The sequence below is a fragment of the Macroventuria anomochaeta genome (genome assembly GCF_010093625.1).
Source record: "Macroventuria anomochaeta strain CBS 525.71 unplaced genomic scaffold BU25scaffold_29, whole genome shotgun sequence".
Taxonomy (NCBI): Eukaryota; Fungi; Ascomycota; class Dothideomycetes; order Pleosporales; family Didymellaceae; genus Macroventuria; species Macroventuria anomochaeta.
Genome location: NW_022985390.1, coordinates 340,039 through 365,730, shown reverse-complemented (window position 1 = coordinate 365,730; position 25,692 = coordinate 340,039). Strand labels below are relative to the sequence as shown.

Genomic DNA, 25,692 nt, shown 5'->3' with positions numbered 1-25,692 from the left:
TTAGCAGAAGTATCAAATGAAGAGTACCAAGTCTGGGGGTCAGTGAGAGGTTCCTGCTGTATGATTGAATGCTATGCTAAGGGATAAATATTGAAACCCGTTTCGATTGTTTGAATATTTCATTGCACAAAATCCAGTGCTCAGACCGCTTGCAGCAATGATACCCTGAACACCTTAGGTCAACTCCCAATGCCCGTACACTTTGCCCGTTAGGTACTAGACAGAGAGCACCGGTTACCCTCCTACCTGGACATCCCGTAACACTAGAACCTCTATATACAGCAGCGCAGTGTTGTGACAATGCCCGCCATGTGCAAACTCCTGAAAATGCCCAGTGCACATGCTGATGGTATCGCAACGCCGAAAACACCACTACACATCTCGTAAATCGTCCCACAGCCACACTCTTGTTCCATCACTGAGTCCGCTCTGTGAAGGGCAGGCGGCTCACGACACTACCGCCTGCCCTTGCCCTTGGCAGTCTTGACGACCCTAGCCTTGCCTTTCTTTGGGGGCTCGTACTCGGTGGAGTGGATGTAGCCGTACTCTTCGAACATGATGCTGTTCGTCCAGAGTAGGCAGCGTTCCTTGGCTTCCTCCTTCTCAGCGTTGGCCTTACCACGCGTCGAGACTCGGAGCTTGCTGTCTTCAACCTCATCCTCGTCCTCTGCTTTGTCTGCTTTTGTGAGGTGCTTCTTCATCTTCTCCATGTACTCCGCAATGCGGTCACGGAAGATCTGCAGCTCCTTGCGAAGTTGCTTCTCACGGTGGCCTCGCTCATCCAGCCAAACGATCAATTTGTCAATATCCTCGGGGTCGTCGTAGTAGGCCCAATCCATGGATGTCGTGAGATGTGTTGAACCTTCTTCCTTCTCTTTGCGCTGTGGGATAGTGAACTTGAATCGCTGCATGTCTTGCGATAGAGCCGGCTCCTCCAAACATGGTTGGAGCTCCTCTGCATCCGGTCCTTGTACCCAGATGCGTCCATTGGCGTATCCATATTGTGCTGTAGAGCTGTTTGGCACACCACCGAATGGCATTCCATTATGCTCGAACCAGTAGTACTTGTTCAGGAATCGATCCTTGCCCAGCACCTTACTGCGATGCACCAGGGTTTCGCGGAGATCGTCGTCTAGCTCGTTGATGTTTGCTTCACACTCCTTAAGTTCCTCCTTCTTTTCGTCAACTGCCTTCAAAAGCTTCTCCCACTCTTTTTGCTTCTTGTTCTGCTCAGCCTCGATCTTTGCCTTCTTAGCCTTTTCTTTCCGGGCTTCTTCGGCTGCTGCCTTGCGTTTGTTCTTGGTGCGAGTCCTACTCTGTGCAGCCGATGCGTCTCCTGGCTCATTGACTTCCCCGTCAGCGACTTCGGTGACAGACTCGGGCACGCTGAGCATCGACACGTCTTCATTCTCTTTCATGTCCGAAGGCGATGCTGGTGTGTTTTCAGGTAGCTTGATCTTACGTTCAAGATCCAGCTTAAACAGCTCGTCCGCTCTGTGTGCAACGTTAGTGTGTGTGTTACATTGATATAGGTGCCAACTTACAACTCTTTGCGCTTCCTCTGGAACTCGATCTTCTCTTTGCGAAGACGAGTCATCTCCAGAGAAGCTGCATTCAGCTGATCACGGAAAGCCTCAGTGGTCACAGTCAAGCGCAAAGCCTGATCCAGCGCTGAAACGCGCAGGTTGACATCCAAGCTGCGATAGTTCTCCGCAATGCTCTCGATAGTGGGATCTTGATCGCCTGGCACGAGAGCGGCGAGGATCTCGTCGCAAGTCGCTTTTTGAAGAGGATCGAAAGACAAGCGGTATAGAAGAGCAACGAAGATTGCTTGCCAGCCTCCGTTCTGGAAGCTACGGATCTTTAGCTGTTCGATCCAATCGAAATCGGCCACGAACTCAGCAGCCTTGTGGGTTTCCTTTGGCAGCTCAGGCGTAGGTGTTTGAGGCTTCTCGACTATTTGTTGCACCTCTGACTTCCTCAAACTGCTGCGAGTGGTTCGCTTGGGTGGCTCTGGCTCTGGTGTTGGAGTTGACTCTTTGCTCGAAACCTCTTCATCTGACTCCTCCGCCTCAGCCATGTTCGGTAGAGGGGCTTGAAGCTTGCCATTCTCGTTGATGATCTGCTTGAGCACAGAACAGTGGACTTCCACGAACAGCTCGCAATCTTGATCTTCCGAAGAGTAGCGCATCGCATCTGCGAAATCATCAAAAGTGAAAGAATCAAGCATGTAGATAGTGTCATGCACATTGAGTGTTTCCCAAGCGCACAGAAGTGGACCGATACTTTTCATCAAGATACCGGTCTTGTCTTCCTCAGATGGCGCTTCAACATCTTCTGGTACGTCATCGGAGAAGAACTTCAGTGAAGGTCGCACGGTGCTCAAGCGGGGCTGGGAGATCTCCAGATCTTCGATAGGATATTTGATCGGTTCAAAGGGCTTGGCCAAAGGTGCTGGTTGTTGTTGTTGTTGCTGCTGCTGCTGTTGCTGCGGGTTTCGAGGCGCAAACTGTTGGTATTGCATGAATCCATTCTGGAATGGAAGATTAACAGGCAATGCACCAGGTGGATGATGCATGATATGCGCAAGATTCGACGGTAGAGCGTTCTGCGGTATGTTGAGAGGGATACCTTGTGGAAGGTGGTGAGGCGGTCCCGGGTGGGCAAACTGGGGTGGTGGTCCTCCCTGCATATGCTGCGAGAAGCCCTGAAGGTGTGGGTGCATGAGGTGAGGTGGATGCTGCATGTGGGGAGGATTTGTTGCGAAGTTGACGAATGCATGTGGGCCTTGTCCATGCTGTGCCGGTTGTTGAGGTCGATGCCCATTTGTTTGAGGTGCGTGTCCATTAGACAGTTGATGCGAGTAGGTCTGCTGGACAGGCGACCCTGTGCCGTTTTGCTGAGAGCCGTTCGTCAGCTTCTTCTGCGCCATCACCGCATCTCGTGTTTTGTTGTCCGGAATCTTGGTAGGGATCTTGTAGCGTTTCGCCAAATGCTCCTTCGCCATCCAGGGTGCACCAATCCACGACTCTCTCGAGACTGTGCTACGGAGAAATTGTTTTAGGATCAGCTTGGAGTAGTACTTCCTGTCCCTTTGCAGGTCCGCAGCCTTGTACTTGGTGATGGGCTCGTTGTTGTCGTCCATTGTAATGACGTATGTGTAGGCCCGATACTGTTCATCTGGTGACCGTGTGAAGACGTTCTGGTGTAGCTGGCTGTTGTCGGCGATGTCTGTAATCACACCGTAGCGGCGATTGACAGGACCTTCGACCTCGATGCAAACTCTGTCGCCAACCATGTATTGTTCTTTGAACTCCTGCGAAAGGTTAACGCTGCAATCGAGTATAAACAACACTCATTGCGGACTCACGTCAAACACAAGGTTTACTAGAAAGCCAAAGTTAGCCACAAGACCAGACGAAGCAGTACGAGAAGATCTCACCCAGGTCATCCATGCGTGAAGTAGTCCTGAACTGGACATAATGGAGGACACGCGACCTCAAAGCATCAGGGAAGATGCTGTCAATCTCCCTTGACGCCTCCGTCTGCGTTTCCGTTACCTTGATGCCCTCCCAGACTGGCTCGGAGCTCACCTGGCTCTCCATGGCTTCGAAAAAGGTGTAGCCTGAATGCCCGGTTGACTCGCAGGTGAAGAGTTTCTGTAAGGCGTGTAAGAATCGTGAATGTTGCTGGTTCAGCCTGTGGAGCCCCAGTGCCTACCTGTGCGTAGAAGTCGCATCTGCTCAAGTGTCAGTAAACACCGCACAACTTGACGTCATTCTGGAAATGTGCCGTACCGCCTTAGATATTTCTCGTAATCATTATAGACCTCTCCTGTTTTCTCGATGACCCAGACCTGTCGGCCATGTTTAGTGTGTCTCCCCAGAGCGGTTCGTGGTACGCTCATACCTCATCGTGATCGGTGATGTTCTTCGGCGGAGGGTCAAACTTCACTGGCTTGCGTTTGAAGAGCACCTATCTGAGTCAGAAGCTGGTCTTTTCGAGTTTCACATATGACGCCGCACCATATTGCTGGATTACGGGCTCATGTGAAGCTCTTGCGCGCTCTAGCAATCGCGTTGCGACTTTCGGAACTATCGCGCAGCCAGAGTCGCGTCGCGTGGGCTCGAGACAGTCGATTGAGCTCAGAATTGTGATCGGGCGACCTGTCCGAAGGGTATTCGATGTAAACCTGAGCTATCGCGCGCGCTCGACTATAATGTCGTAAAAGTTGTCGCAAGCCTCGTAGGTCCGAAATGCGTTCCGAGACGCGTCGTTCAGTTCCGAGGGCGCGTTTCTTTGGGTCGTGGTTGAGTCCGTGGAGATTGTGGACGCGGAGGTTGAGGCGATCGAGGGGTGAGAGCGGCAGGATGACGAGAAACAATTCAATGGGGGGGAAGGAAAGTTATAAGGTAGTCGTGCCGGGTAGTCCATGCCTTGGCGTGGACCTTCCCTAAATCGGCATGGACCTCTCTCCAGTCCTCCCTCACACACGCCTACCTTTTGCACACCGCTGCAACTCCAGCACCGGAGTATTTGGTCTTGTTTTGATCGTAGAGATGAGTTGAATTTAGATGCGAAAGCTTCTAATAGCTTGCATCTAATTTATAAGTGATGTTCGTAGACATATAAGGATGTACGTCAAGCCGGAGGGCTCATGCTCTTGAGCCACCAAGCAAACCAGTTGACAGGTCTGACCCACTTGACCCTGAACATAGCCGTCCGCTTCACCACTCGAACAGTCGACGGTGATATATGCCTCTGGCCATCTCAAACTGGGCTCCTAGGCTTTTGCGCAATATATCAAAATGCTCAGACCTACTATCAAATATTCGACACCACACCTACGACCTCTTGGGTGTTGTAATAGTCAATGGAGATGCTGACAGCTAGAAGACAACTCGATGTGATTCAAATTGGCACGTAAGAGTCTCTCGAGGGTACCGAGCGTTTGTGTTGATTTTTTTCGAGATGTTTACTTCACCATGAGATAGGATGGAAGCCGATCCAACACGGACTGCGGCTCGTACAACACATCAAACGGGCCACTGTATAGACTTGGAACAAATCTGATCGAATGCATTGAGCCCTTGACTGCTTATGTGTCGAAGTAGACGACTAGGAATCCCAGCCAGCTGCTGACTACGCCAATGGCTGAATATGAGCTAATGAACATGAGAGGGAGAAATTCATAGCGAGACCCGAAGACGATGCCATGAAACAGCGAGCAGTAAGCAATCAATGGGATAGACAGAGCAATGTAGAGAATGGAGAAGCGGTCAAGCAGAAAGAGGCGTCGTTCGGAGGAGCTAGGCGATGGTCAGTCAAAATTCACAAAAGTTGACGATAGTACTTACGCGGGTGCAAGCCTGTCGAATGTCAACAGGAACAATACTAGCCAAAAGATGGTGTACACCGTCTTGATGGGGAATTCGGCAGCTGTGAATAACAGTGGAAACAGCGAAACGTGGCCGGATACTGCCAGAGGTCGGAAAGCACCGAAATATCGGCGATCACGGAGCGCAACCAAGCTGAATGGGATGATGACAAGCAAGATCGCCTTCTCGTGAACGTGCCAGCCGAACAAGAAGGAGGCGTAGCCGCAAAGAGTGACCGCGCCAACAAATGTCTCCCATGTCGGCTTGTACAGAAGGCGCAGAAGAACAGGCTGTTAAGAATTAGCGCTTAGTTAATAGAGTATGAATGTTGAGCTTACGATCTGGGTGCCCAGAGTTAAAAGGAAGCATGTAAGAGGCACGATGTCAGGGAGTACAGCAAACGATGAGTCTCCAACAAGTCCTCGAGTAACACTGTTGACCGCATCCGGATCTACGGTCAAGCCAAGCTGAGGGGCCACTGAAACGTATTAGTTTCCCTCAGGAAGCATCTGGGAGGCATCAACGTACAATAGATGAGCACTCTATCGGTGAAAGAGTACATTGCCCAGACGTTTGGAGCCCAGTAGGCATGGCAAAGTCCACGAGAAAATGGGAACAAACGCTTGAACACTTGCTCGAGCTGTCCCCAGAGCGCAAAGGGCCCGAAAGCACTAGCAAACACTGCAATGATGCCCACGCCCAACTTAACGGAGTTGAAGAAGCGAATAGTGAAGTACGGGAAGCTTTGACGCTCACCAAGGCAATACGCACGAAGGAGGAAGACAAAGTAGGCAGGGGCCAGGTAGAGGTAGATGTGCTTTAGGCACAGAAGCGCTGCGAAGAGGATGCCAGACAGAAGAACGGTTGACTTGTTCCGCGCCAGCACCATGGACAGAATGAGAACGCCGTAGAGGAAGCCATTGTACTGAAAGTGGATGTGGTCGATGATCAGAAGGCCAGGCGAAAGAAGAATGGACAGTGCAGCTGCGTGTGCAGTAACTTTCGACTTAGAGGTCTTGACGTAGCTGGACGATCGTTAGCATGATCGAAACAGCTGGAAGAGATGATGCAGTACAGATGCAAAGCGTAGACCAAAATCAGCTCCGTAACGATGACAGTAGTTCGCTGAAAGTAGACGGTCTGCCAGCTATCGTAGTTGAGGTCCTTTACATTTAATAGCGCAGGCTCAATATACGCAGCAGCTTGAGACATGAGCCATTCAAAGTAGGCAAAGAATGGCGGATAGTCGAGTGTCCATTCTGATGTTTTCTATGAACCACGTCAGACCACTTCCTACACCTTGCGGACCTTCCTGTCGAGTGCTCACTTCGTAGTACCATTCCTTGATAGACAGTGAGTGCGTCAGAGCGAGCCAGTTGCGGTGAACTTCGAAATCGGTCGACTTGCTGCCAAAATGGGTAAGCACACATGTCGATGGCATTGCCAATTTTCGCCATTGCACCTACTATGCAGGAAACAGCAGCACTTTCAAGGCCGTTGCCACGACGGCGCACTGCGCAATCGACGGATACAGTTCTGACATTGCGACCTCGAATGTTGGTGGACGAACAACAGGCGAAAAGACACGACTCGGCAAGTACTCGGAGGTTTGAGTTTACGTGGTTCGGTGGCCCATGCGCCTTCCGCTTGGAGAAAAGGAACTTTGGAACACAGGACGCAGTTTACCATAGCAGCTCTGCAAAAGTAAATTCCTTGTCCCGACCATCACAAGCACGGCAGAACTAATCTCGCTGCAGTCAACAGAGTGAAGCATGATGTCGAGGCAAGTCTGTCAGCAACAAATTATCAACAACCGAACAACGTGACCACGCTCCTCTTTCATGAAACGACGCGTTCGCGGCGCTTTCCGCTAAGGCACCCTGACGTGTCCACGGGACTCGCGCCGCTGTGATGAGCTCTGGACCCCGTCGACAGAACAAGCCGCCAGAAGCCAAAAAGACGCCGGGCCGTGTTCGTTGGTTTTGTTGCTTTCTGGAAAAGTGGCCTGGCGGAGCTCTCGTTAGTCAGGCACGAGTCCTGCAAGCACCCGCGCACTGCAGTCAGCCCTGGGAAGGTGATCAGCGGCCGCAGCTACGTGACGGCTCCCAACCCTCAACGTGAGACACGCAGAAACGTCGCTGCAAGCAATGCAGCGCCACATCGCACAGGCGTCGGCGACGGTTGGTGGCTCCAGTCTGCAGGGCGCCGGCAAGTGTTGCTGGATGGTTTGCGCGATTCGTTGCAGGGTGGTCATGGCATGTGCACGTTTAATTCGGCGGGCACGCCAGTCCTCATTGGGGGCTTCATTTGCGCTGCCTTCTCCTGTCTCGCAACACGGCGAGAGCATTTTCCACCCACCTCTCTTCCTTCTCCCCTCCGACATCAGGTCGCGCTCTCTCCTGCGGTCCTTTCACTCATTATCTACGCTTCTCCCAGCTCTGAGGCCCTTGGTAAAGTCCGCCTCTTTGCCTCGTTCATTCTTATTGTTCGCTCTTTCAGCATTGGCGACCGCAAAACAAGCCCTAGGCCAGCATCTGCACGCGAGCACGCAGCCTTTAATTCTGTCCCGTTTGTGGCCATTGCTCGAGATCAGCAGCTTATAATCTGCCCCTAATACCGTGCTTGAACCCTCCGCTCGACCTTGCAATCCTGGTAACGTCGACGTCTGCTTTGACCCGGTATACCATCAAGCAGCCCAGCTGTTGGACTCCTTTGACCTTCGATTCGGTGCGGTCCACCCTGTATTAAGTACTCACTTGCCATTGTGCCTTGGGTGTAAGCACTCCCCTTTTATCTAGGACCCATAGCCATCTCAAGTGGGACCAGTCGACTGACAAATGCCAGATTGTCTTGCAAAGCATTGACGCATTAGCCTACGCTTCGCATCCTTCGCGACCATCTTGCAACCGGTTGCACGTTCACCTTCAGCAATACATATTTCGCCGTCCGGTCCATCGAGTCCCGGACGCAGTAATACATCGTTCACCACGGCTGTACTATCTCACAACTCGCGGGACAGCTTCGGTCTGCCACCGCATCTCCTTGGAATGCAACACGAGGGAACTTCTTCGGCACCTACTGGACCCCGTCTGCAGACTAGCTTCCAAAGGCAAATGAACGGCCAGATGAACGGCGGTCACCATGGTTTCTCCCATGGAGCCTTCGCTACGAACCAGCCAGGCTATGCCGACAGGCACCCTGAGAGGTCGAACAACATGTCCATCAACACTGGAAGGCTGAACCCTAGCAACCAGAATGGTGCTGATATGCAGACTCCTGGTACTGGGTACGACATGAACTTTACCCCTTTGTTGCCCTCGCAGCTCCTTCTGGGCAGTCCCTTCCAGCCAGGATCTCCTTCGGCTTTCGCTTCACCTCAGTTCCAGAGCTTTGGCAACTTCGCTGGTCAGAATCAAGCACAGCAGAACAACCAGTCTAACCAGATGGGTAGCTCCTTGCAGCAGCCCCTTTCACCCCAGCTATACCAGAGCCTTGTTTCGCCCACGAGCTTGAACGGACCTGGTTTCTTCAATGGACCTCAGTCGCCCACTGGATTCTCTGGCTTCGGTGCCCAAGGTCTTGGTGGATTTGGCTCATCTATGCCCATTGCTCCGGGCCTGGTCTCTGGCACCAGCAGGACTGTCTACTTGGGCAACATCCCCCCCGAGACTTCTGCTGAGGAGATCCTCGGCCACGTAAGAAGTGGTCAGATTGAATCCGTCAGACTCTTGCCCGACAAGAACTGCGCGTTTATTTCCTTCCTTGACAGCAGCTCCGCTACCCACTTCCATTCGGATGCAATCTTGAAAAAGTTGTCGATCCGGGGTCAGGACATCAAGATTGGGTGGGGCAAACCTTCGCAGGTACCGACATCGGTGGCCCTTGCTGTGCAACAGTCAGGGGCTTCCCGAAACGTCTACCTTGGCAATCTGCCCGAAGATGTCTCCGAAGATGAGCTGCGTGAGGACCTCAGCAAGTTCGGTCCCATCGATACCGTCAAGATCGTTCGTGAGAAGGCCATTGGTTTTGTTCACTTCCTGTCGATTGGTAACGCCATCAAGGCTGTTGCTCAGCTCCCCCAGGAGCCCAAGTGGCAGGCGCCTCGCCGTGTTTACTACGGCAAGGACCGATGCGCATACGTTTCCAAGACTCAGCAGCAGAACGCTGCGCAGTACCTCGGTATTGCTCCCGGTTACGCTCATGTTCTGAACGGTGCCGATCGTGACATGATCTCCAACGCCCTTGCTCAGCAGTCTGTGGCTGCAGCAGCTGTGGCGACATCAGCTGGTGGTGTCAACAACCTGGGCAACCGTACCGTGTACTTGGGCAATATTCACCCCGAGACTACCATCGAGGAGATCTGCAACGTTGTTCGCGGCGGCCTTCTTCACCACATTAGGTACATTCCGGACAAGCACATCTGCTTCGTGACCTTCATCGACCCTACCTCTGCTGCATCATTCTACGCGCTGAGCAACCTGCAAGGTCTGATGATCCACAACCGTCGTCTGAAGATTGGTTGGGGTAAGCACTCCGGCGCTCTGCCTCCTGCTATTGCTCTGGCCGTCAGCGGAGGAGCTTCGCGTAACGTGTACATTGGCAACTTGGACGAATCCTGGACCGAGGATCGTCTCAGGCAGGACTTCTCAGAGTATGGTGAGATCGAGCTTGTAAACACACTCCGCGAGAAGAGCTGTGCTTTCGTCAACTTCACCAACATTGCCAACGCTATCAAGGCCATTGAAGCCATCAGAGGCCGTGAGGAGTACAAGCGTTTCAAGGTCAACTTCGGCAAGGACCGCTGCGGCAACCCTCCTCGCCAGATGAACAACCAGCAGGCTCAAGCTCAGCAAGCCGGTAGTGATGGTCTGCAGTCCCCGTCGCCCGTCAACGGCCCACAGCCTAACCGCGGCATTGGTCCTTCCGTTTCACCAACAGGCTCTGGCGCCCCTGGCTCCGGTGGCAGCACTAACGGCCCGTACCCCGTTCAAGCACCTGCTCCGGCCAACATTTTGAACACCGGTAACAACAACCCATTGATGATGTACCTCCAGGCCCAGCAACAGCAACAACAGCAGGCTGAGGTCAGCCTTCAGCAACAGCAGCAGCAGCAGCAAAGCCAACAGCAGCAACAGCAGTCCTACCAGTCTCCTCAAGCTGCTTTCTACGGTGCTGACCTGAACTCGACATCGCAGCCTCACCACTCGCACACATCGCACAACAGCACTTCAAGCTTTAGCCTCATCAACGGCACCTCGAACGGTAACAGCTCTGGTGCTACCACTGTCGGCGGTCTTCTTGCTCCTTCCAACCTCAATGCTCGTGCTCAGCACTCTCGCGCCGTGAGCCTTCCGGTCTTCACTCAAGGTCCCTTCAACCAGCCCCTGACCAGCCAAGCGACGCAGCAGAACTCATTTGGTAGCTTGAGCTCCGGCATCGGTGGCTTCGGCAGTGGTAACGGTGGCTATGGCCTTGCCATCCAGGGTGACAGTGGTCTGAACGGATGGGCTGAGGAGGAGGTTGGTGCCCAATAAACGCTGGACGCACACGCAAAACCGGGCCAGACCAACATTTGGATAAACCCTTCACATCTTCTCTTATATCCCCTTTCTTTGCATTTTGACCTAGGGAACGGAAGGCGTCACATGTATGGATCTGATCTGATCTGATGTCGAGTAAACTGTTGTAATCTGAACGTTGCTTTGTTACATCCTTAATCTGCATTTTTGTCGCTCTTTCATCTGTTGTAGTTTAGATACCTGTAGGGATCTTAGAGGTGAGACGATGTACTAATGGGTCTATCGAGGCAGCATGCGAATGATAAGCTGTCACTTTTTAAACTATCTAATCGGCCTTCAATCTCTGTGAAGTTGGTACCTATCCAACTTGGCTAGCCTTGCTTCGCTACTTCACGGCTTCCCTTGCTACGCTTTCTGTCGCCGCGCGGTAGACCACTTGATAGGCGGTGTTGTGTCTGTCAACATCTCCAGGACCACACGGCGGCTTAATCCTGGCCTAACCATGCCTGGCCTAACCATACCTGGCCTTTCCCTCGTCCTCTGCAGCATGGTGAGGAATTATCAAGACAAGACCTCATAAAAACCATGTGAGCTGGAAATCCTGGTTCACCAGCACACGAGGGACGAGCAAGCCACAACGCCTCCACGACCATTGCATGGCCGCTTCTTTCTTGCTAGTGTCTTGATCTTCCTCAGCCCCTCAATCTCAAAACATCGCACCACATTCTGACCACAGCGTCTTTCTCCTCGCTCCTCCCACCCTCCTTAGGCACCATGAACGCCTCCCTCACCTCTGCTCTGCCTAAATCCCTACCCTCTTTGATCTTTCCCCAAAACTCTCGTATCGTAGCCTGCACAAATCCGAAGTCCAATTTTTCCTCTCCGTTGCCGTTCAGGCCAGTACCGTTTCCTGCCGTGTCACTCTCTTCGCCTCCAGCGATCGTCGAAATGCAAACGACTACCCCCGGACTACTCACTCCACCGCCTTGCGCCTCCCTCAACGCGCGCACCTCGCCAATCTGAACGGTGAACGAGCCGCCGGTGTATGTAGCTCCGTTCTGCACGCTCAACGTGTGTCGCGGACTCCATAGCGCTGCGAGTTGGGTCCTTAGCAACAATGCTTGTGCGTCGCTCTGCTGCGCTGGTATAGCTGCGACGCTGCCGGAACCTTTGTTTGAGTTTGGAGGAGGGGCAAAGTGGATGTACGCCCGGTTCTGACTGAGCGATGTGTGCGTGAGGAAGTGTTGGTATGTGTGCGCGAAGGGTGTTGGGTCACCGGAGAGGTCGGAGAAGGAGCGAGGTGGTGTATCGCGGAAAAGACGATAGGTTAGCGCCCATGGTGTGCTGCGCGTGAGCGTGTGGAAGTGCGTTTCGAGAGAGGATATTAAAGTGGACGCAGTAGTGGAGGAGTCGGCGGGTTGGGCGGTGGGGGTGGGGATGAAGTAGAGCCTGGGAGAGTCAATGAGGTGTAGAAGAGTATGTTGCATAGGTCAATTGTGTGCTGGAGGATGCGCGGCGGATGCTGCTGGGTTTGTGGTCACGTACCCGCTGTACTCCATTGTTGCGATCGAGTTGTTGGCCTGCAGCCTCGCGCATGTGAGAGCTCCAAGACGCTGGTGACGGCTCGGATCGACCGCATGCTACCCCTGCTAGCGTCAACGTAACCGAGTGACGCGACGCGTCGATACAGACTTTAGACAGCCAAGCACTCCACTATGGGATGTCTGAGCCTCCATGACCCGCTATGGGGGCGTGCTGCCCCTTCTCGCTATCGTCGAATGCCTCTTGGTGTTCAGTATTGCTGCTCTGGATTTTCTCGTACTTTTGCGCTCTCTATCGCTGTCGCTATCTTTACCCCATCATCCGCTCGTTCCGAGCAGCTGCTCAATTAGTCTTGACTAGTCTCCATCGTTCCTCAAGGCCTTCTATCTGCGTGTCTGGAGTTCACTGTACTCCCTCTGTTATATCGCAGATGATTTGGATATCTTAGACTTCTACCTTGGCCGCTATGAGCCCTATAATACGACGCATTGCAGTCCTATGCATTTCTACGACCCTCCTTTACCTTGCCTTTCGCCAGCTCACGCTGGGCGCTGAATTCCCCTTACCGACCACTACATCTTCGACTCGAGTCAAAGGGCCAGTGAGATGGAAAGACATACCTCCCAAATACCCAGTGGCCTCGACGATTCCCTTACCAACGGGCACATCCTCCGCTATTCCCCGCATACAGCATGAGTTCGGCGTCGAGACACAACACAATAAGGCAGAAAGGCTGCATAGACAGGCTGTTGTGAAAGAAGCGTTCTTGCACTCTTGGAACGGATATAAGAAGCACGCATGGCTGCAAGACGAAGTCACTCCGGTAACAGGAGGCTTCACAAATGGCTTTGGGCAGCGTGGCGCAACACTAGTCGATACTTTGGATACTTTGGCTATCATGGGCCTAGATGAAGACTTTGAAGCTGCCGTAAAGGCTGTCAAGAGGATCGATTTCACCACAAGTGCTATCCCTCGTCTAAATGTGTTCGAGACCACGATACGTTATTTGGGCGGATTGCTGAGCGCGTACGATGTGAGCGAAGCAAAGCACCGTGTCCTGCTTGACAAAGCAACGGAGCTGGGAGACATGTTGTATGCAGCTTTTGACACATCAAATCGCATGCCCATTGGGCGTTGGAACTGGGAAAAGTTCGTTGTACCCTACGTAAACCCGAGCTCTGCTAATCAATGCCAGCGCTGCCCTACGCATGTATCAAGAAGCTGATGGCCAAGGACTCAGTGCCGAGCTAGGCTCATTGACACTCGAATTCACACGTCTTACACAGCTGACAGGAGACGCAAAATACTACGATGCCGTAGCCCGCATATCCGCCCTGCTATCCAAACACCAAGACCGCACCAAGATCCCCGGTCTCTTCCCCGTCCGCATCAGCCCCGCGCGCGAAGACTTCTCGCAAGACAAAACATTCACAATGGGCGGTATGTCCGACTCGCTATACGAGTACCTCCCAAAACAGCACCTCCTGCTCAACGGTCTCGACCCTCAGTACCACAACCTCTACTCCAACGCTATCCGCGAAGCCAAACAGCACCTCTTCTTCCGCCCGCTCAACCCACAGAACGCCGACATCCTGATGTCCGGCTCCGCACACATCAGCAGCGCAACAGGCAGCACCAAATTGACCCCTGACGGTCAGCACCTCGCCTGCTTTACAGGAGGCATGGTAGGTCTGGCCGCCAAGGTCTTTAACCGCACAGTCGAGCTGGAAACAGCGCGGAAGTTGGTTGATGGGTGTATATGGGCATACGACAGCATGCCAACGGGAATTATGCCAGAACAGTTCACACTTGTACCGTGCTACGGCGAGGAAGACTGTACGTGGCGCACGGAGAAGTGGAACGAGGCTGTCAAGTCGGCGGGGTTTGACGAGTATGCAAGACAGTTAGATGCTGCGGACATCATCAAGGAAGATGGTTTGCCTCCTGGGTTTGCTAGAATCCGCGACCGTCGGTATCTATTGCGGTACGTACACCTTCTCAATTCTTTGAGTGGGAGCTGATGACAGGTATGCAGACCAGAAGCTATCGAATCCGTCTTCGTCCTCTACCGCATCACTGGTGACCCCTCGCTCGCCGATGCAGCATGGCGCATGTTCGAGTCCATCAACAACGCGACAATAACCGACATCGCACACTCTGCGATCGCAGATGTGACTTTGCCCGTGGACCACGCAAGTCAGAAATTGGACCAGTGTGAGAGTTTTTGGATGGCCGAGACGCTGAAGTACTTTTATCTGATCTTCAGTGAACCGGAGCTGATGAGTCTGGATGAGTTTGTTTTGTGAGTCTTGAGTATCTCGTTTTGATGAGAGCTGTGCTGACAAAGGAGCAGTAATACGGAGGCACATCCGCTGCGCAGGCCGCTGGCGACGTAAAAGAGTATTGGTAAGTATAGACTGTTGAAGCATACACGGAGACAGCTATGGGAATGGATCAGCATCAACAGGTTCTGGAGAATACACAATACCATGGGGTAAGCTATGCTGTTAGTTGAGGCAATACGTCAATTACAATATACATCTTTTAGCAACGCCATTCTTCTATCGTTTTTCTATCGTTTGTTTCAATCAGCTTGTTGTTGGATGTCGAGATTGTCTTATGGAGGTGTGGGCATGGTGCGTGCTTTATCCTTGCCAGGAATGGGGCAGAGCAGTACGGGGTGAAAGTATTAGTGAAATAACCATGACGTTGTTCAATCGTCCACAACCTTAAAACGGTCGGTCTGGAAGCCCAAAAACCATTTATTATACGCCATCGCAAGGACTGGGTAAAGCGAAGCTAACGTCCATTAGTCAAATATTATCGAGTCGTATTGCCGTCATCTCACCAGCACTGCGGCCAAGCTGAAACCATCCACACTATAAACGATTCTTCTTCATTCGTGAGTTACCCAGGGCTATTTAGCATCTCAGCCGCTCAAGAGTGACTGATATGCCTGACGTTATCCAGCGCAATATAGGTCCGCTCAGCAACCGGCTCACTGCTCGCAAACGCAAACGTAACACTCTGCAAATTCCTGAGTTCCTTTACCTAGCTCCCGTAGGATTTGCCTTTGGTGCTACTTCCTCTTTTGTGACGTTTAATGGTCGCTAGGACTATCGGGTCTATGGAATACTGCGCTGAGTTGCTATCTAGTGAGGAGAAGACGACTATATACTGGCTCTGGAACGTGCTAGTCCAGAACAGTCTAAGCAAAGGTAATAAAGTCTTGCATAGACCGAACAATACCGCAACAACAAGTCTAAGCATGACTATCACAAAGAGCGCAGCGTTCGTCTCGAACACGCACAAACCCATCACAACGTCATATTCAACGATAACTAGCCACTGAAGTATGCCTAAGCAAAAGTTCCATTCATCTGTAGTTGAGACTTATAAGATTGTTGTCCCTCATCGCATTGTGCTGCGTCCTGTCAAAGTGCCAGAGTGCATGCTATCATATAAAGTATTCGCTGCGCAAAGTCCGCATGTGCAAAAGTGATACTTCGCAAGTTCCACTGAAACATTTGTCATTCTTGCGAGAATTGCGATATGTCGAGGTGACAGAGTGGCTTGTATGTGCCTGCAACTTCGTTCTCTGCATCAACTTCTCTCCCAAAAGAGTGGTTGTTCGACGAGCCCCATCGCCCCAAGACCCTCGGCCATTTCATTCATCTCATGATCGAAGTTAAAACTCTTCTCGAAGACCCTGTCTGTGAACTTTGTCTCCACCTCTTTCTTCCCAGCCCATAGTGGCATCCCGTCTCTATCGTGAACTACGGTAAGCTGTGACGGTACGTCCGCGCATGAATCCGCACACTGGTACGCTTAGACAGCAGCAGTCTCGTATGCGTCGTCGTGCGTGAATCGTGAACGGATGTCCCATGCCACCGGACATTTCATCGCCTGGGCATGCGTAGTCCATAATTTTGTAGCGACTATGTAGCCAAGTTCTTGTTGGTCCGGGTGGACATTATTAGGTAAGCGTATAGGTTCAATGGTGATCTCGTGGGTACAAGAGCCAGTATCTACAGTATATGATAATGGTCTTTCTGTACAGATGGGCTCCACTCCAAAGTTCTCACACAAGTGTCGCATACTCTGTGCATGATAGCGTGCGGATGAGAATTCGCAAAGGCGTTCGAGAGTTGGCTTTTAATATGAACACCAGATGGGAAGAACTATCGCTAAACAATGTATAGCTGACCGGCTGTCGATGCCATACTGACGTGAGAATGTTCTCTATTGTGCGAGAATGAACTGTTGTCCCGACCAGGGGTTTTTTTTTTAAAAGAATCGATCAACCAAGAGGACTTATCTGCTTACAATTGACGCAAACCTGCGCTTGTTCTCAGTCCTTTGTCATATCCTCTTGATGGTTTTCTGTCGAATCTTCATTGTTAAGAACTTGATAGAAGTGTCGGATGTTTGCGTGAGTGTTTGACTGCAGCCCTGATTAATGTTGGTGCTCACGATTGCTTGGGCGCCGTGTAGACGAATGTTCATATTCTGACATCTCCAAGTCGAAGTTTATCGGCCCAGTTCGGCCTATACTTGCTTTTCATGTGCGTCATGAGATCGGCCAGGGACGCATTGAGCGCCGCAGAGCTTGGCCACTTCCAGGATGAAAGTTCGAGGACATGAACTGTGTTGGAGTAGAGCTGGATGACGTTGCCCTCGTAGATCTCAGGCATGTTCTGGATGATAATAGTACCAGCTCGGTATACCCAGTGCGGTGTAAGAAACGTGTATGTACCGCCTAGGCTTACGACAGCCTCAAGCACATACCTAGCGAAGGTAAGAGTTAGTAAGGATCGATGCTTGGTTCGACGGTAATGAGAAGCACTCACCATGCACTGCCCCAGCTGGGGTCTAAGAGGAGTACGGTAGTATGTAGAGCGATACGGACGACGGGAAGCAGTTCAGCCTTCTCGTCTAAGCGTGGCAGAAGCTTTCTCACATTCGACTTTACCGTCGAGTCGCCGTTACGAAACCGATGCTGTAATCGAAAGAGCGAGCACATATACTCAGCGGGCCTGGTCTTGTCAAAGCTTAGTTCCCAATGCTACGACCGTCAGCGACTATGTTTCAAAAGCTCGATGGACTAGACCCACCGGTTCAGGAAATGTCGCTGGTCGATCTAAGGTAGAGGCGATCTCGTTCTCTATGCTGAAAATGGTCATGTGCATATTTCGAAGCATCTCTGCATTACTTGGCGTTGATCCTTCTTGTTCTGCTTTCGCCCCAAGACTGTAAGCGATACGTGCAGCAAGAGCTATCTGCTGACCGATGTTGCCTGACTTTGGATCGAACAAGCTGTTTATAGCCATCAAAAGCACTGCTCGAAGCGTGTCTATGGTGGGCTCAAGAGTTGCCGCCTCAACGTGGTCCATAGCCTTGTTGTAAAATTTGCCAGCGAGATTGCGGTACTTAAGGCAGTTTGCCTGGTAATGGGCCTGTTTTCCTGATGATTGCCACAGATCCCGAGCGTCCTGTCGTTTTGCACTATTGGGAATAACGTGACAGGCGATCGAATAGATCATGTTGAGTGAGAAGGTTTCGATAGGTGCAAGGTCTGTAGGAACACCCAGACTGAGATATCGTTGCGACACATCGATGATAGGGTACACTGGCTGCCTATGAGATTGTCACCCCTGGTTAGCACACAGCTGAGATGCGTGCACAATTGGTAACACATACATGCACTCCAGATACTCTTCCACCAGCTCGTGTAGTTTCTGCGGCGAAGTCTTCCATTCAAGAATGAAGTCATCTTCTTCGTCGAATGGAGAGCGAACATAAGTGGACTGCAACCGCGGTGACTTCAGAAGACACGATTCTGAGCCGAGGTAACGGTAGCTGTCCGCTGCATACGCAAAGTGATGTTCATATTGGAGACTGGTGCCTGGCAGAACTGGCTCAGGTTTTGCGGCCGCGTTCAAGCTCGCACTTTGTGGTGTGTCCACTGATGCGGCAGGTGATAGGTTGTTTCCTGCTTCAAGCCTGCGCACGTGATCGACGAGCTCAGATATGTAACTGCACACTATAAGGGCCTGTCCAAGTTCAGTCGACTCTCAGCCATCGTACCTGCGAGGTACCAGCGCGCCACGACCATGATCGTAGTATACGCAATCAACGCCTGCTTTGGTGCATTGTCTGTTGTTGTTAGCCCAGGTAGCCAGCCGTCGGGATGGAGCAGCAATAACCGGCATTTCGGGAGAAGTGTGTCGCAGCCACGGCGGCATTCCCGGCAGCGCTTACATGCAGGCAAGCCCTGTTGCGCACATGAGTTGATGATTCGAGTTTCTGGGCTAACAAGGAATACCTGAATCACAGCGTCCAAGTCAACCGCAGGTGCGTTGCTGTTACTAGTATTGGAAGCCATTCGGGCGATGTCGGGTGGCAAAGGTCCAAAGCTTCAAGAGTCAGAACTATCCAGATATGTCGCCATCACAGATGCAAAAGGCGGCAACAGCATCGATGTGCGATGAGCTGGGAAGTGACGAACTGGGATGACCGTGATGCGAGGGAACTGAGTGAGAGTCTTATCTGGCAAGCGCCGCCCATTGCAGAAGGAACTGCCAACCGCGGATCATCGGCACCCTCACTTGCGTACGCGCAACGTACATGGGTACTTGCATATACCCTTGAAAACGCTGCATTCTTCAAATGCAAGGACAGACAGCTTCACTGGAATATCAAGTAGAGACGTGGAAATACGTTGACGAATACATACAAACGTGGTCGTTGTATGAGCGCGCTAACCCAAGCTAAGCCCGAGGGTGCCAAATAACGACTCGGCTGACCACCGCGCGAATCGCCCCAATTCTTGAGCCTTGACCTTGAGTTCCCAGCATCATCACAACCATCACGACGGGCTCCATACCGCCATGAGCCTTGCGAAATCTCCTTGTAGATGCGTAGCGCCCACGTTGCACGATGCAGAAAAATAAAGTGCGCCGTCGTGTTCTCGCTTGCGCCAGGTGCAGGAAGAGAAAGCTTGCGGTGCTTACCTACGATGTCTCACTATATGGCCATCATACTAACGTATGGTAGTGCGACTTCAAAGTGCCAGACTGCACTCGATGCGTGGATGCCGGTGCAAGATGCGTTGGCTTTGACTCCTCGACAGCTTCGACTCTGCCATACCGGAGCATAGCTGATCATTTGGAAGCTCACATTGCCCGGCTGGAGGGAGCTCAGAGCCCATCTTCATCGAGACGCTTTGGTCAACTGTCACCAGCTACCTCATATGCTTCCGAAGCGCACCCAAGCTACTATGGTGCGGAGAAATGCGCTTTTGCCGACAGTCTTGTCAATCAAGCCATGGAAGACATCACTCCCCCGTTTCTCGGTGTCTCCAAAGCGAGGCCCATTTTACAGTGCGTTGTTAAGGGGACACAGCTGCCATCCAGGAAAGGACCTGTGGGATCCACTGATCTCGACGAAAACCACCCGAGGTCAATCATCAACCCGCCGACTATAAGTTTGTTTCGCGATTTGATTGCCGATGAAAATGGCGCGAAAATTCTTTTCGAGAACTATCTTGAACGAGTAATCACGCAGTATCCCATATACCATCGGACTGATGTAACGACAGCCTTCAACTCCATCTACCCACAAAAGACATCAAAGTCATGCGATGATTCTATTCGTAATCAGTACATCGTATGCATGATCATGGCCATCTCCTTGAGTACGCACGCCCGGAAGAACGTGGTGAAGGCCAACCAGCAAGCGTACCAACTCGTTAGATGCGCCATGCAATGGATTCCCAAAGTTGCAACGAACGACATTGCCGGCCTGCAGGCGATCCTCCTCCTGACGCAGTACATCTTCCTGAACCCTAGTATGGCAGATCTTTGGCTCTTGACGGGTCTAATAAGCCAATCGGTGATAGATCTGGGTCTTCATCAAGAACTGCCCAACGACGCCCAAATTTCTGACTACCAACGCGATATGCGCCGGCGCTTGTTTTGGTGCGCATGGGAGATGGAGGTCGGGGTATGCTCCATCTTTCTGTTTCCTACCAGCCTACCCATCAAGGGTATCCAAGTCAAATTCCCTCTGGAGATCGACGACACGGCTATCACTCAGCACGGGACCGTCCCCGAAGGGCGAGTGTCGAAGTTCACCCAGCGAATCATATGCAGCTTTCGACTCATCGAAGCAGAGTCCGTCTCGGTCATGTGGCACGATGAGCCCATTCCGAAGCGGTTTCATTCTATCGAGGCCTGGGGACAAAGCTGCATTGACCGCATTCACCAATGGCAAAGAGAGATTTACGCTGCAGCACGCGCAAACCAGGACCCAGGACTATTGGCAAGATGGGAAGAGATGATGCTGTACTCTGATATCGCTGTGCCATACGTCTACTTCATGCTCAACCGGCCCTCGAAACGCCTCCCGATTCCCACTACAGATCAGAGAATGATTGCATTGGCAAATGCTGTGAAGATAGCTGCAGGCTACTTTAAACAGTCAGAGGCCGCTTCTGGGAGGATCAAATATGTGTTCCACCCATGTCATCACGTCTTCCATTGCGCCATTGTCTTCCTGGAGGGCCTGCAATATTGCAAACAAGAGGTCCTTACCACGTTCCGCTGGGAACAAGTGGAGGAGTCGATGAATGTCTTCGCCGAGTGTTTTCGTTCGATTCGCGAGCGTTGGACGGCTGCCACCCGCTGTCTCGAAGAGTATGAGAGATCCCTGGCCCCTGTCAAGAAGGAGTACATGGACCTGTACGCTTCCAAGGCAAGCATTAGCACGCTTGTAGTGCCTCAATCTGCTACGCCAACGACATGTGATCAAACTATGCACGAGAACCTGGGCCTCGCAACAACCGAGCCTGGAGGGGGTCTCTCCCACTGGAATCTCTTCAACCCTACTGCAACATCAGAGCCAATCGAGCCGCTGAATGCATACGCACACACCACTACGCCTCGAGATTGGAACGCTGAGTTCCACTTATATCCAAGTATTGAGCACATGCATGGGATGGAAGCACAATGAGCTGCACGTCTCGATCGTCACCAAAGTTGCGGTTGACTGAAGGACAGTCAACACCGTCACAACTTCTGAAACCTCGGAATCGCGCTCCTTATCACCGGCTTTCGTACAAGCCCATGCAGAGGTGGAGTAGCAGAGTCAACTGGACAAGACGTGTGCAGGGAGGGATAATCACACCGGCACGATTCAGGGTCAGGTATGTCTATTGCAGTTGCCGTGCCTGGCTACCTTCTCTCCTTCTGCACGCACCGTCACCGGTCTTCTGCGAGATCTGGATCAGCCTATACAGGTCAACGACCCGTTGTTCAAACCTGTACATTCATTGCGACCAAAAGCACCTTCTACGAAGTGTAACGAAGGCTGAGGTCAAGCCATATGCCGGCATTCCTAGTCACGAGTCGTCATCCTGTGGCACAGTCGTTGGTTTCGGCATACGAACAGAGCAAGCAGGAACACTGCAGCTTCTGCATACTGGAGGTCACATAAACCACGACTCGTTTGACGTGGGATCCTCACAGATATCTACTTGCATGCAGCGATAGCTGGACCACCAGTTTGCTGGGAACGTTCCTACTGGTACACGTTTCTGAGCGATACCTGTCAACGCCTCATCATACGCGCCGAACCGAGAGCACCCCTGGGAATGATCAGTGGACACACCTGCACTCACACATCTAGGACAAGTGTGTCGCAACAGAATTGAATGCCTCACAGCAGCAGATCGAAGACCGGCTGCCGTACCTAGGTACTGTTGCAGATTATGCAGCTCTGCTACGACGCATACCTACTATCACATAACAACATGTCCCATTTCTTCCAAAAGACAGACCGGGGTGCACCGTAGAGGGTTCTTACAACTGGCTGGGAGGCAGAACTATAACATGTTGACACAGGATGCTTGCCTGTCGGAGTCCGCTCACAATTGCATATCGATAGTCTCCTCCGGCTCTGTCGGTCTGCCCAATCTCACCACCGCCTTCTTACTCCTCAGATCCATCACGATATTGAATAACGTCGCGCTCCCAGTCTCCTTTGTCTGAGTCCTACAAATCGAACCCGGCGCATTCTGCTCGTCCTCGAACAGCTTACTGAATGCCTCCCAGCTAGGCTCAGCACCCAGCGACGCTGCATTTGCCGTCATTGTGGGGACTCGCGTCAATGAGTCCTTCAGCCACACTGTGTCTGTTTCGCCCAGATGCTCTTTCAGCAGATGGTTTGCATGAACAATCCGCCCCGCAGCATCTGACTCGCAGTGTGCGAACGTTGACTTCGTGAACTCCAGACCTAAAGAGGTATTCGGGTCCCCGAGAAGTATGTGTGCCGAGGAGGCCATGCCATATCCCTCTAGCTTTTGTACAGCATTTTCGACAGAACTACTCTCAAGCGCCATACGCAGCCCAAAGTGTGCTGGCAGACGCGTTGAATCGGCGCCATGGACTCTGATGGCGTTGAAGAGAGTGCCTACGCCTGCGCTGTTGAATCCGATCTTGCCTATGATGCCGGCTTCAGTGACCTGGATGATGGTGGGCTTATCTGGCTGTGTGATCTTAGTGATGATTAGGTTTTGCTTCTGCTCTGTCACCCACTGTTTCTTGTCAATATCGCATCTTCAGACTAAACCTCACTCAATACTCACGTCCCAATTCTGCCCCAACCACGCCCTCTTCTCAGTATGCCACGCCAGCGCCGTACACCCATCACTGAATAGACCGAAATTGATCTCGGTTCGCACATTGATGGCTACGATGTCCAACAGCTCTTTCCCAGCACCGTCGGCTATGCCTTGCATTTCTTCATGGTATGCTGGCCATTGTGATTTTGCCTGTCGCTCGAACTTGGATGCATGTTGCAGGACTTGCGGCCACTCCATCTTACAATTCTTCAGAAAAAGCTTTGTGTAGAAGGTGATACAGCGATCGACCTGGCGTTTGGCTGCTTGGCCATGTTCAAAACCTATCTATTGTATATGTGAGCTGGTGGAGGCAGGAGCATGTGAGGGGAAAGGCAATGACGCCACGCCTTCTTACCTCGTACGGTGTGCCTCTGCATTCAACGAACAGCATCTTGTATATCTCTCAAAAGATTCTTGAGGAATGCAAATCACCCTAACCGCAGGGTGTAAATGTCTTTACATAACGTTTACCCTGCTCACTGACACCGGATTGCCTCACCTGGAGTGATCCTCGGAAGGCTGTTGCCCCTCACCTGCGCTCACATCCGTCTATTCACCCCCACCTTTCGCGCTCCTCCATCACGCCACCTGTCGAAGAACACTATGCAGATGACGTTATCGTTTGGCGACATTTGCGAATCGGCCGACTTCCGGATGACTCCACTTTGATAGCCGTTGTCAATTTCTTATTAATGGAAGCTTAAGATGAACGATTGGAACATGTACCGACATGTAAAGAGCTGGGATGGTATCAGGTCGCGTCAATATCTCCGAAAGAGGGGTGAAGTCCTGGGAACTTGACAAAGGAGCAGCTCCCGGTTTCTGAACAGCTCCAACAGAACCGTGTCACAAATCGGTACGCCCAGGAATCGTGCAAGACCTTAAAACATTCAACATGCCAAAGCAAGCACTATGTCCTTACAGTATTGACATCGATGCAGTGAGCGACTGGTAGATTCCTGAGAATCGAGCGCTTGCCACCACGGCTTACTGACTCCGACATCAAGCTCAACACCAAGACTGGCGTGCCAGCCAACCCCACAGGCACTTCGCGCGGACTTCGCGGGCTTCAAAAAGATGAAGGTCTTTGTAGTTTCATGGTGATACATCTTGCTGTTGCTGTGTTGTTGTTAGTTCGTTGACGCTTTTATGGTTCGTGTCTGCTTTTGCTGGCGGCTCGCCACAACGTAAGCCTCACACTATATATACGATACTGTCAATGGAAGGACAAGTCTCGAAGATTGGCACGCGCTATTCTCGCTTGTTCACACTCTTGAGGTGTTCATTGACGACGAAACCCACATCTCCTCACATCACTGCTAACTATCCCGCACCCACGGTCAAACAGCAACATCCACCTCAACAACCTCCCACCACTCCCTCCCACCATCCGCGGCCCCCGAAATCCTCCCTAAAGCACCCACACCCTTTTCCACCTCCCGCCAGCTCCACAAAAAGTTGACTTCCTCCCAGTTGCGCATCTTCTTAACAACCGTCTCCTCAATACTCTTTAGCGCCGCCTTCTCAGCCTCCTCTTTACTCCAGAACAGACCCCTCGAATCTGCCGCCAGGCAGTCCTTGTCCTGAATGTGAAGGCCAACGTCGACTTGCACCATCGTCCTCGGCCCCAGCGGAGACAGAGCAGTGAAGAACATCCAGACCAGCGGCGTCTCGGTGTGTTGAACCATGTCTTCGGGTCGGCGGATCGTCACTACGGGCTTTTCTTTGGTGCGGTCGGTGAGGTGCAGCATGAGGTAGACAGAGGGCATGTCTGCTTCTGTGGGTTCGTTGTTCAAGTGGTATGTTCAAGTGGTATAGTTGGCTGCGTGCGGGCATGGAGTTTGGGCGGGGTGCGACTTGGAGGAGGAGAAGGGAATGAAGGGGTGGGACGAGGATTGGGGTGCGGATATATGTGAGGAGCAGGGGAGTTGGTTTGATTGAACAGCAAGCCATGGCCACAGGGATGGGTCATTCAGCCTTTCGAGCAAGCAGCGGTATTCTGAACGCCGCACGTCTTCGTCTTGCAATCCCGCCCGCCATCACTACGAGCTAGGCTCCCTCTCCGCGAACATGCAGAACATCTACATCCTCGTCCGCAAAATCTTCTCCGATCCCCCTGTCGACTCGCTTCCCACAGACATCCACATGGTCCCAATCCCCTTTGGCGAAAACGCAAGCCCTCGTCAACAAAACAGAAACGCACTCGAGTATCAAATTCAACCTTCCTTCCACCGGTCGCGAAGCAGTCTTCTGGGCAGCGAAGAAGCAGACCGTAGCGTATCAGGCCAAGCTGCTACACGCTGATACGAAGTTGGACAGCGTTGTCGACGCATTTCACCGGGCGATGAAAGAACACGAGGATAAGTTGAGGGACGGGACGGGAAGACGCTCTGTGCGGAGAAGTGGCAGTGGAAGAGTGATGAATGGGGGAAGCGTGGTGATGGCCAAGGACAGTGACAGTTTTGGAGTTTTGGAGATGTGCAGTGGGAGATCTGGATCAAGGAGGTTTGATCGTGATGCGCTGAATAGTACGTTGCTACACCCATAACGAACGACACCCGTGGTTCATCCT

At 52.1% G+C, this 25,692-nt stretch overlaps 9 protein-coding genes across 9 annotated transcripts; 5 read left to right on the top strand and 4 right to left on the bottom strand.

The window, feature by feature from the left end:
* Window positions 1–95: 95 nt before the first annotated feature.
* On the bottom strand, window positions 96–7,144 carry BU25DRAFT_493432 (glycosyltransferase family 57 protein). The gene is made up of 14 exons (XM_033711714.1): window positions 6,845–7,144; window positions 6,706–6,784; window positions 6,454–6,647; window positions 5,907–6,403; window positions 5,717–5,856; window positions 5,358–5,668; window positions 5,144–5,309; window positions 3,910–3,975; window positions 3,798–3,856; window positions 3,721–3,739; window positions 3,443–3,659; window positions 3,371–3,387; window positions 1,545–3,316; window positions 96–1,494 (listed from the first exon to the last, which is right to left on the bottom strand). The coding sequence occupies exons 1-14, from the start codon at window positions 6,919–6,921 to the stop codon at window positions 456–458; spliced, it is 4,653 nt and encodes a 1,550-aa protein (XP_033558983.1). The 5' UTR covers window positions 6,922–7,144; the 3' UTR covers window positions 96–455.
* Window positions 7,145–7,394: 250 nt separating this feature from the next.
* On the top strand, window positions 7,395–8,238 carry BU25DRAFT_134435 (uncharacterized protein). Its single transcript, XM_033700540.1, has 2 exons — window positions 7,395–8,153; window positions 8,223–8,238. The coding sequence occupies exon 1, from the start codon at window positions 7,526–7,528 to the stop codon at window positions 7,979–7,981; it is 456 nt and encodes a 151-aa protein (XP_033558982.1). The 5' UTR covers window positions 7,395–7,525; the 3' UTR covers window positions 7,982–8,153; window positions 8,223–8,238.
* Window positions 8,178–11,250, top strand: BU25DRAFT_134432 (RNA-binding domain-containing protein). Its single transcript, XM_033700539.1, has one exon. It carries the CDS (start codon window positions 8,426–8,428, stop codon window positions 10,910–10,912), a length of 2,487 nt encoding a protein of 828 aa, XP_033558981.1. The 5' UTR covers window positions 8,178–8,425; the 3' UTR covers window positions 10,913–11,250.
* On the bottom strand, window positions 11,209–12,469 carry BU25DRAFT_413329 (uncharacterized protein). Its single transcript, XM_033707010.1, has 2 exons — window positions 12,443–12,469; window positions 11,209–12,346 (listed from the first exon to the last, which is right to left on the bottom strand). Exons 1-2 carry the CDS (start codon window positions 12,454–12,456, stop codon window positions 11,590–11,592), a joined length of 771 nt encoding a protein of 256 aa, XP_033558980.1. The 5' UTR covers window positions 12,457–12,469; the 3' UTR covers window positions 11,209–11,589.
* A 152-nt stretch (window positions 12,470–12,621) lies between these two features.
* BU25DRAFT_373614 (glycoside hydrolase family 47 protein) lies at window positions 12,622–14,956 on the top strand. Its single transcript, XM_033704042.1, has 4 exons — window positions 12,622–13,588; window positions 13,635–14,423; window positions 14,475–14,741; window positions 14,793–14,956. Exons 1-4 carry the CDS (start codon window positions 12,906–12,908, stop codon window positions 14,833–14,835), a joined length of 1,782 nt encoding a protein of 593 aa, XP_033558979.1. The 5' UTR covers window positions 12,622–12,905; the 3' UTR covers window positions 14,836–14,956.
* Window positions 14,957–15,333: 377 nt separating this feature from the next.
* On the top strand, window positions 15,334–15,626 carry BU25DRAFT_134426 (uncharacterized protein). Its single transcript, XM_033700538.1, has one exon. It carries the CDS (start codon window positions 15,392–15,394, stop codon window positions 15,551–15,553), a length of 162 nt encoding a protein of 53 aa, XP_033558978.1. The 5' UTR covers window positions 15,334–15,391; the 3' UTR covers window positions 15,554–15,626.
* Window positions 15,627–16,739: 1,113 nt separating this feature from the next.
* Window positions 16,740–19,294, bottom strand: BU25DRAFT_134098 (uncharacterized protein). The gene is made up of 7 exons (XM_033700537.1): window positions 18,765–19,294; window positions 18,646–18,713; window positions 18,527–18,595; window positions 18,140–18,475; window positions 17,554–18,076; window positions 17,290–17,504; window positions 16,740–17,227 (listed from the first exon to the last, which is right to left on the bottom strand). The coding sequence occupies exons 1-7, from the start codon at window positions 18,822–18,824 to the stop codon at window positions 16,942–16,944; spliced, it is 1,557 nt and encodes a 518-aa protein (XP_033558977.1). The 5' UTR covers window positions 18,825–19,294; the 3' UTR covers window positions 16,740–16,941.
* On the top strand, window positions 19,102–21,890 carry BU25DRAFT_134080 (GAL4-like transcription factor-like protein). The gene is made up of 2 exons (XM_033700535.1): window positions 19,102–19,444; window positions 19,496–21,890. The coding sequence occupies exons 1-2, from the start codon at window positions 19,379–19,381 to the stop codon at window positions 21,449–21,451; spliced, it is 2,022 nt and encodes a 673-aa protein (XP_033558976.1). The 5' UTR covers window positions 19,102–19,378; the 3' UTR covers window positions 21,452–21,890.
* Window positions 21,891–21,907: 17 nt separating this feature from the next.
* On the bottom strand, window positions 21,908–23,760 carry BU25DRAFT_134096 (peptidase C45 acyl-coenzyme A:6-aminopenicillanic acid acyl-transferas-like protein). Its single transcript, XM_033700536.1, has 3 exons — window positions 23,476–23,760; window positions 23,085–23,405; window positions 21,908–23,033 (listed from the first exon to the last, which is right to left on the bottom strand). The coding sequence occupies exons 1-3, from the start codon at window positions 23,509–23,511 to the stop codon at window positions 22,365–22,367; spliced, it is 1,026 nt and encodes a 341-aa protein (XP_033558975.1). The 5' UTR covers window positions 23,512–23,760; the 3' UTR covers window positions 21,908–22,364.
* Window positions 23,761–25,692: the final 1,932 nt, after the last annotated feature.

Bases quoted from the DNA above. Each gene is read 5' to 3' on its own strand.
- BU25DRAFT_493432 (XM_033711714.1), bottom strand. From the start codon at position 6,921: ATGTCAGAACTGTATCCGTCGATTGCGCAGTGCGCCGTCGTGGCAACG. The intron at 5,310-5,357 runs GTAAGTACTATC...ACCATCGCCTAG, and splicing joins TTCGACAGGCTTGCACCCGC to CTCCTCCGAACGACGCCTCT. The intron at 1,495-1,544 runs GTAAGTTGGCAC...CGTTGCACACAG, and splicing joins CAGAGGAAGCGCAAAGAGTT to AGCGGACGAGCTGTTTAAGC.
- BU25DRAFT_134435 (XM_033700540.1), top strand. From the start codon at position 7,526: ATGCAGCGCCACATCGCACAGGCGTCGGCGACGGTTGGTGGCTCCAGT.
- BU25DRAFT_134432 (XM_033700539.1), top strand. From the start codon at position 8,426: ATGCAACACGAGGGAACTTCTTCGGCACCTACTGGACCCCGTCTGCAG.
- BU25DRAFT_373614 (XM_033704042.1), top strand. From the start codon at position 12,906: ATGAGCCCTATAATACGACGCATTGCAGTCCTATGCATTTCTACGACC. The intron at 13,589-13,634 runs GTTCGTTGTACC...AATCAATGCCAG, and splicing joins GGGCGTTGGAACTGGGAAAA to CGCTGCCCTACGCATGTATC. The intron at 14,424-14,474 runs GTACGTACACCT...ACAGGTATGCAG, and splicing joins GACCGTCGGTATCTATTGCG to ACCAGAAGCTATCGAATCCG.
- BU25DRAFT_134426 (XM_033700538.1), top strand. From the start codon at position 15,392: ATGCCTGACGTTATCCAGCGCAATATAGGTCCGCTCAGCAACCGGCTC.
- BU25DRAFT_134098 (XM_033700537.1), bottom strand. From the start codon at position 18,824: ATGGCTTCCAATACTAGTAACAGCAACGCACCTGCGGTTGACTTGGAC. The intron at 18,476-18,526 runs GTACGATGGCTG...TATAGTGTGCAG, and splicing joins GGCGCGCTGGTACCTCGCAG to TTACATATCTGAGCTCGTCG. The intron at 17,228-17,289 runs GTGAGTGCTTCT...TACCTTCGCTAG, and splicing joins CCCAGCTGGGGCAGTGCATG to GTATGTGCTTGAGGCTGTCG.
- BU25DRAFT_134080 (XM_033700535.1), top strand. From the start codon at position 19,379: ATGCAGAAAAATAAAGTGCGCCGTCGTGTTCTCGCTTGCGCCAGGTGC. The intron at 19,445-19,495 runs GTGCTTACCTAC...AACGTATGGTAG, and splicing joins GCAGGAAGAGAAAGCTTGCG to TGCGACTTCAAAGTGCCAGA.
- BU25DRAFT_134096 (XM_033700536.1), bottom strand. From the start codon at position 23,511: ATGCTGTTCGTTGAATGCAGAGGCACACCGTACGAG. The intron at 23,406-23,475 runs GTAAGAAGGCGT...CATATACAATAG, and splicing joins GCAGAGGCACACCGTACGAG to ATAGGTTTTGAACATGGCCA. The intron at 23,034-23,084 runs GTGAGTATTGAG...GACAAGAAACAG, and splicing joins GGTTGGGGCAGAATTGGGAC to TGGGTGACAGAGCAGAAGCA.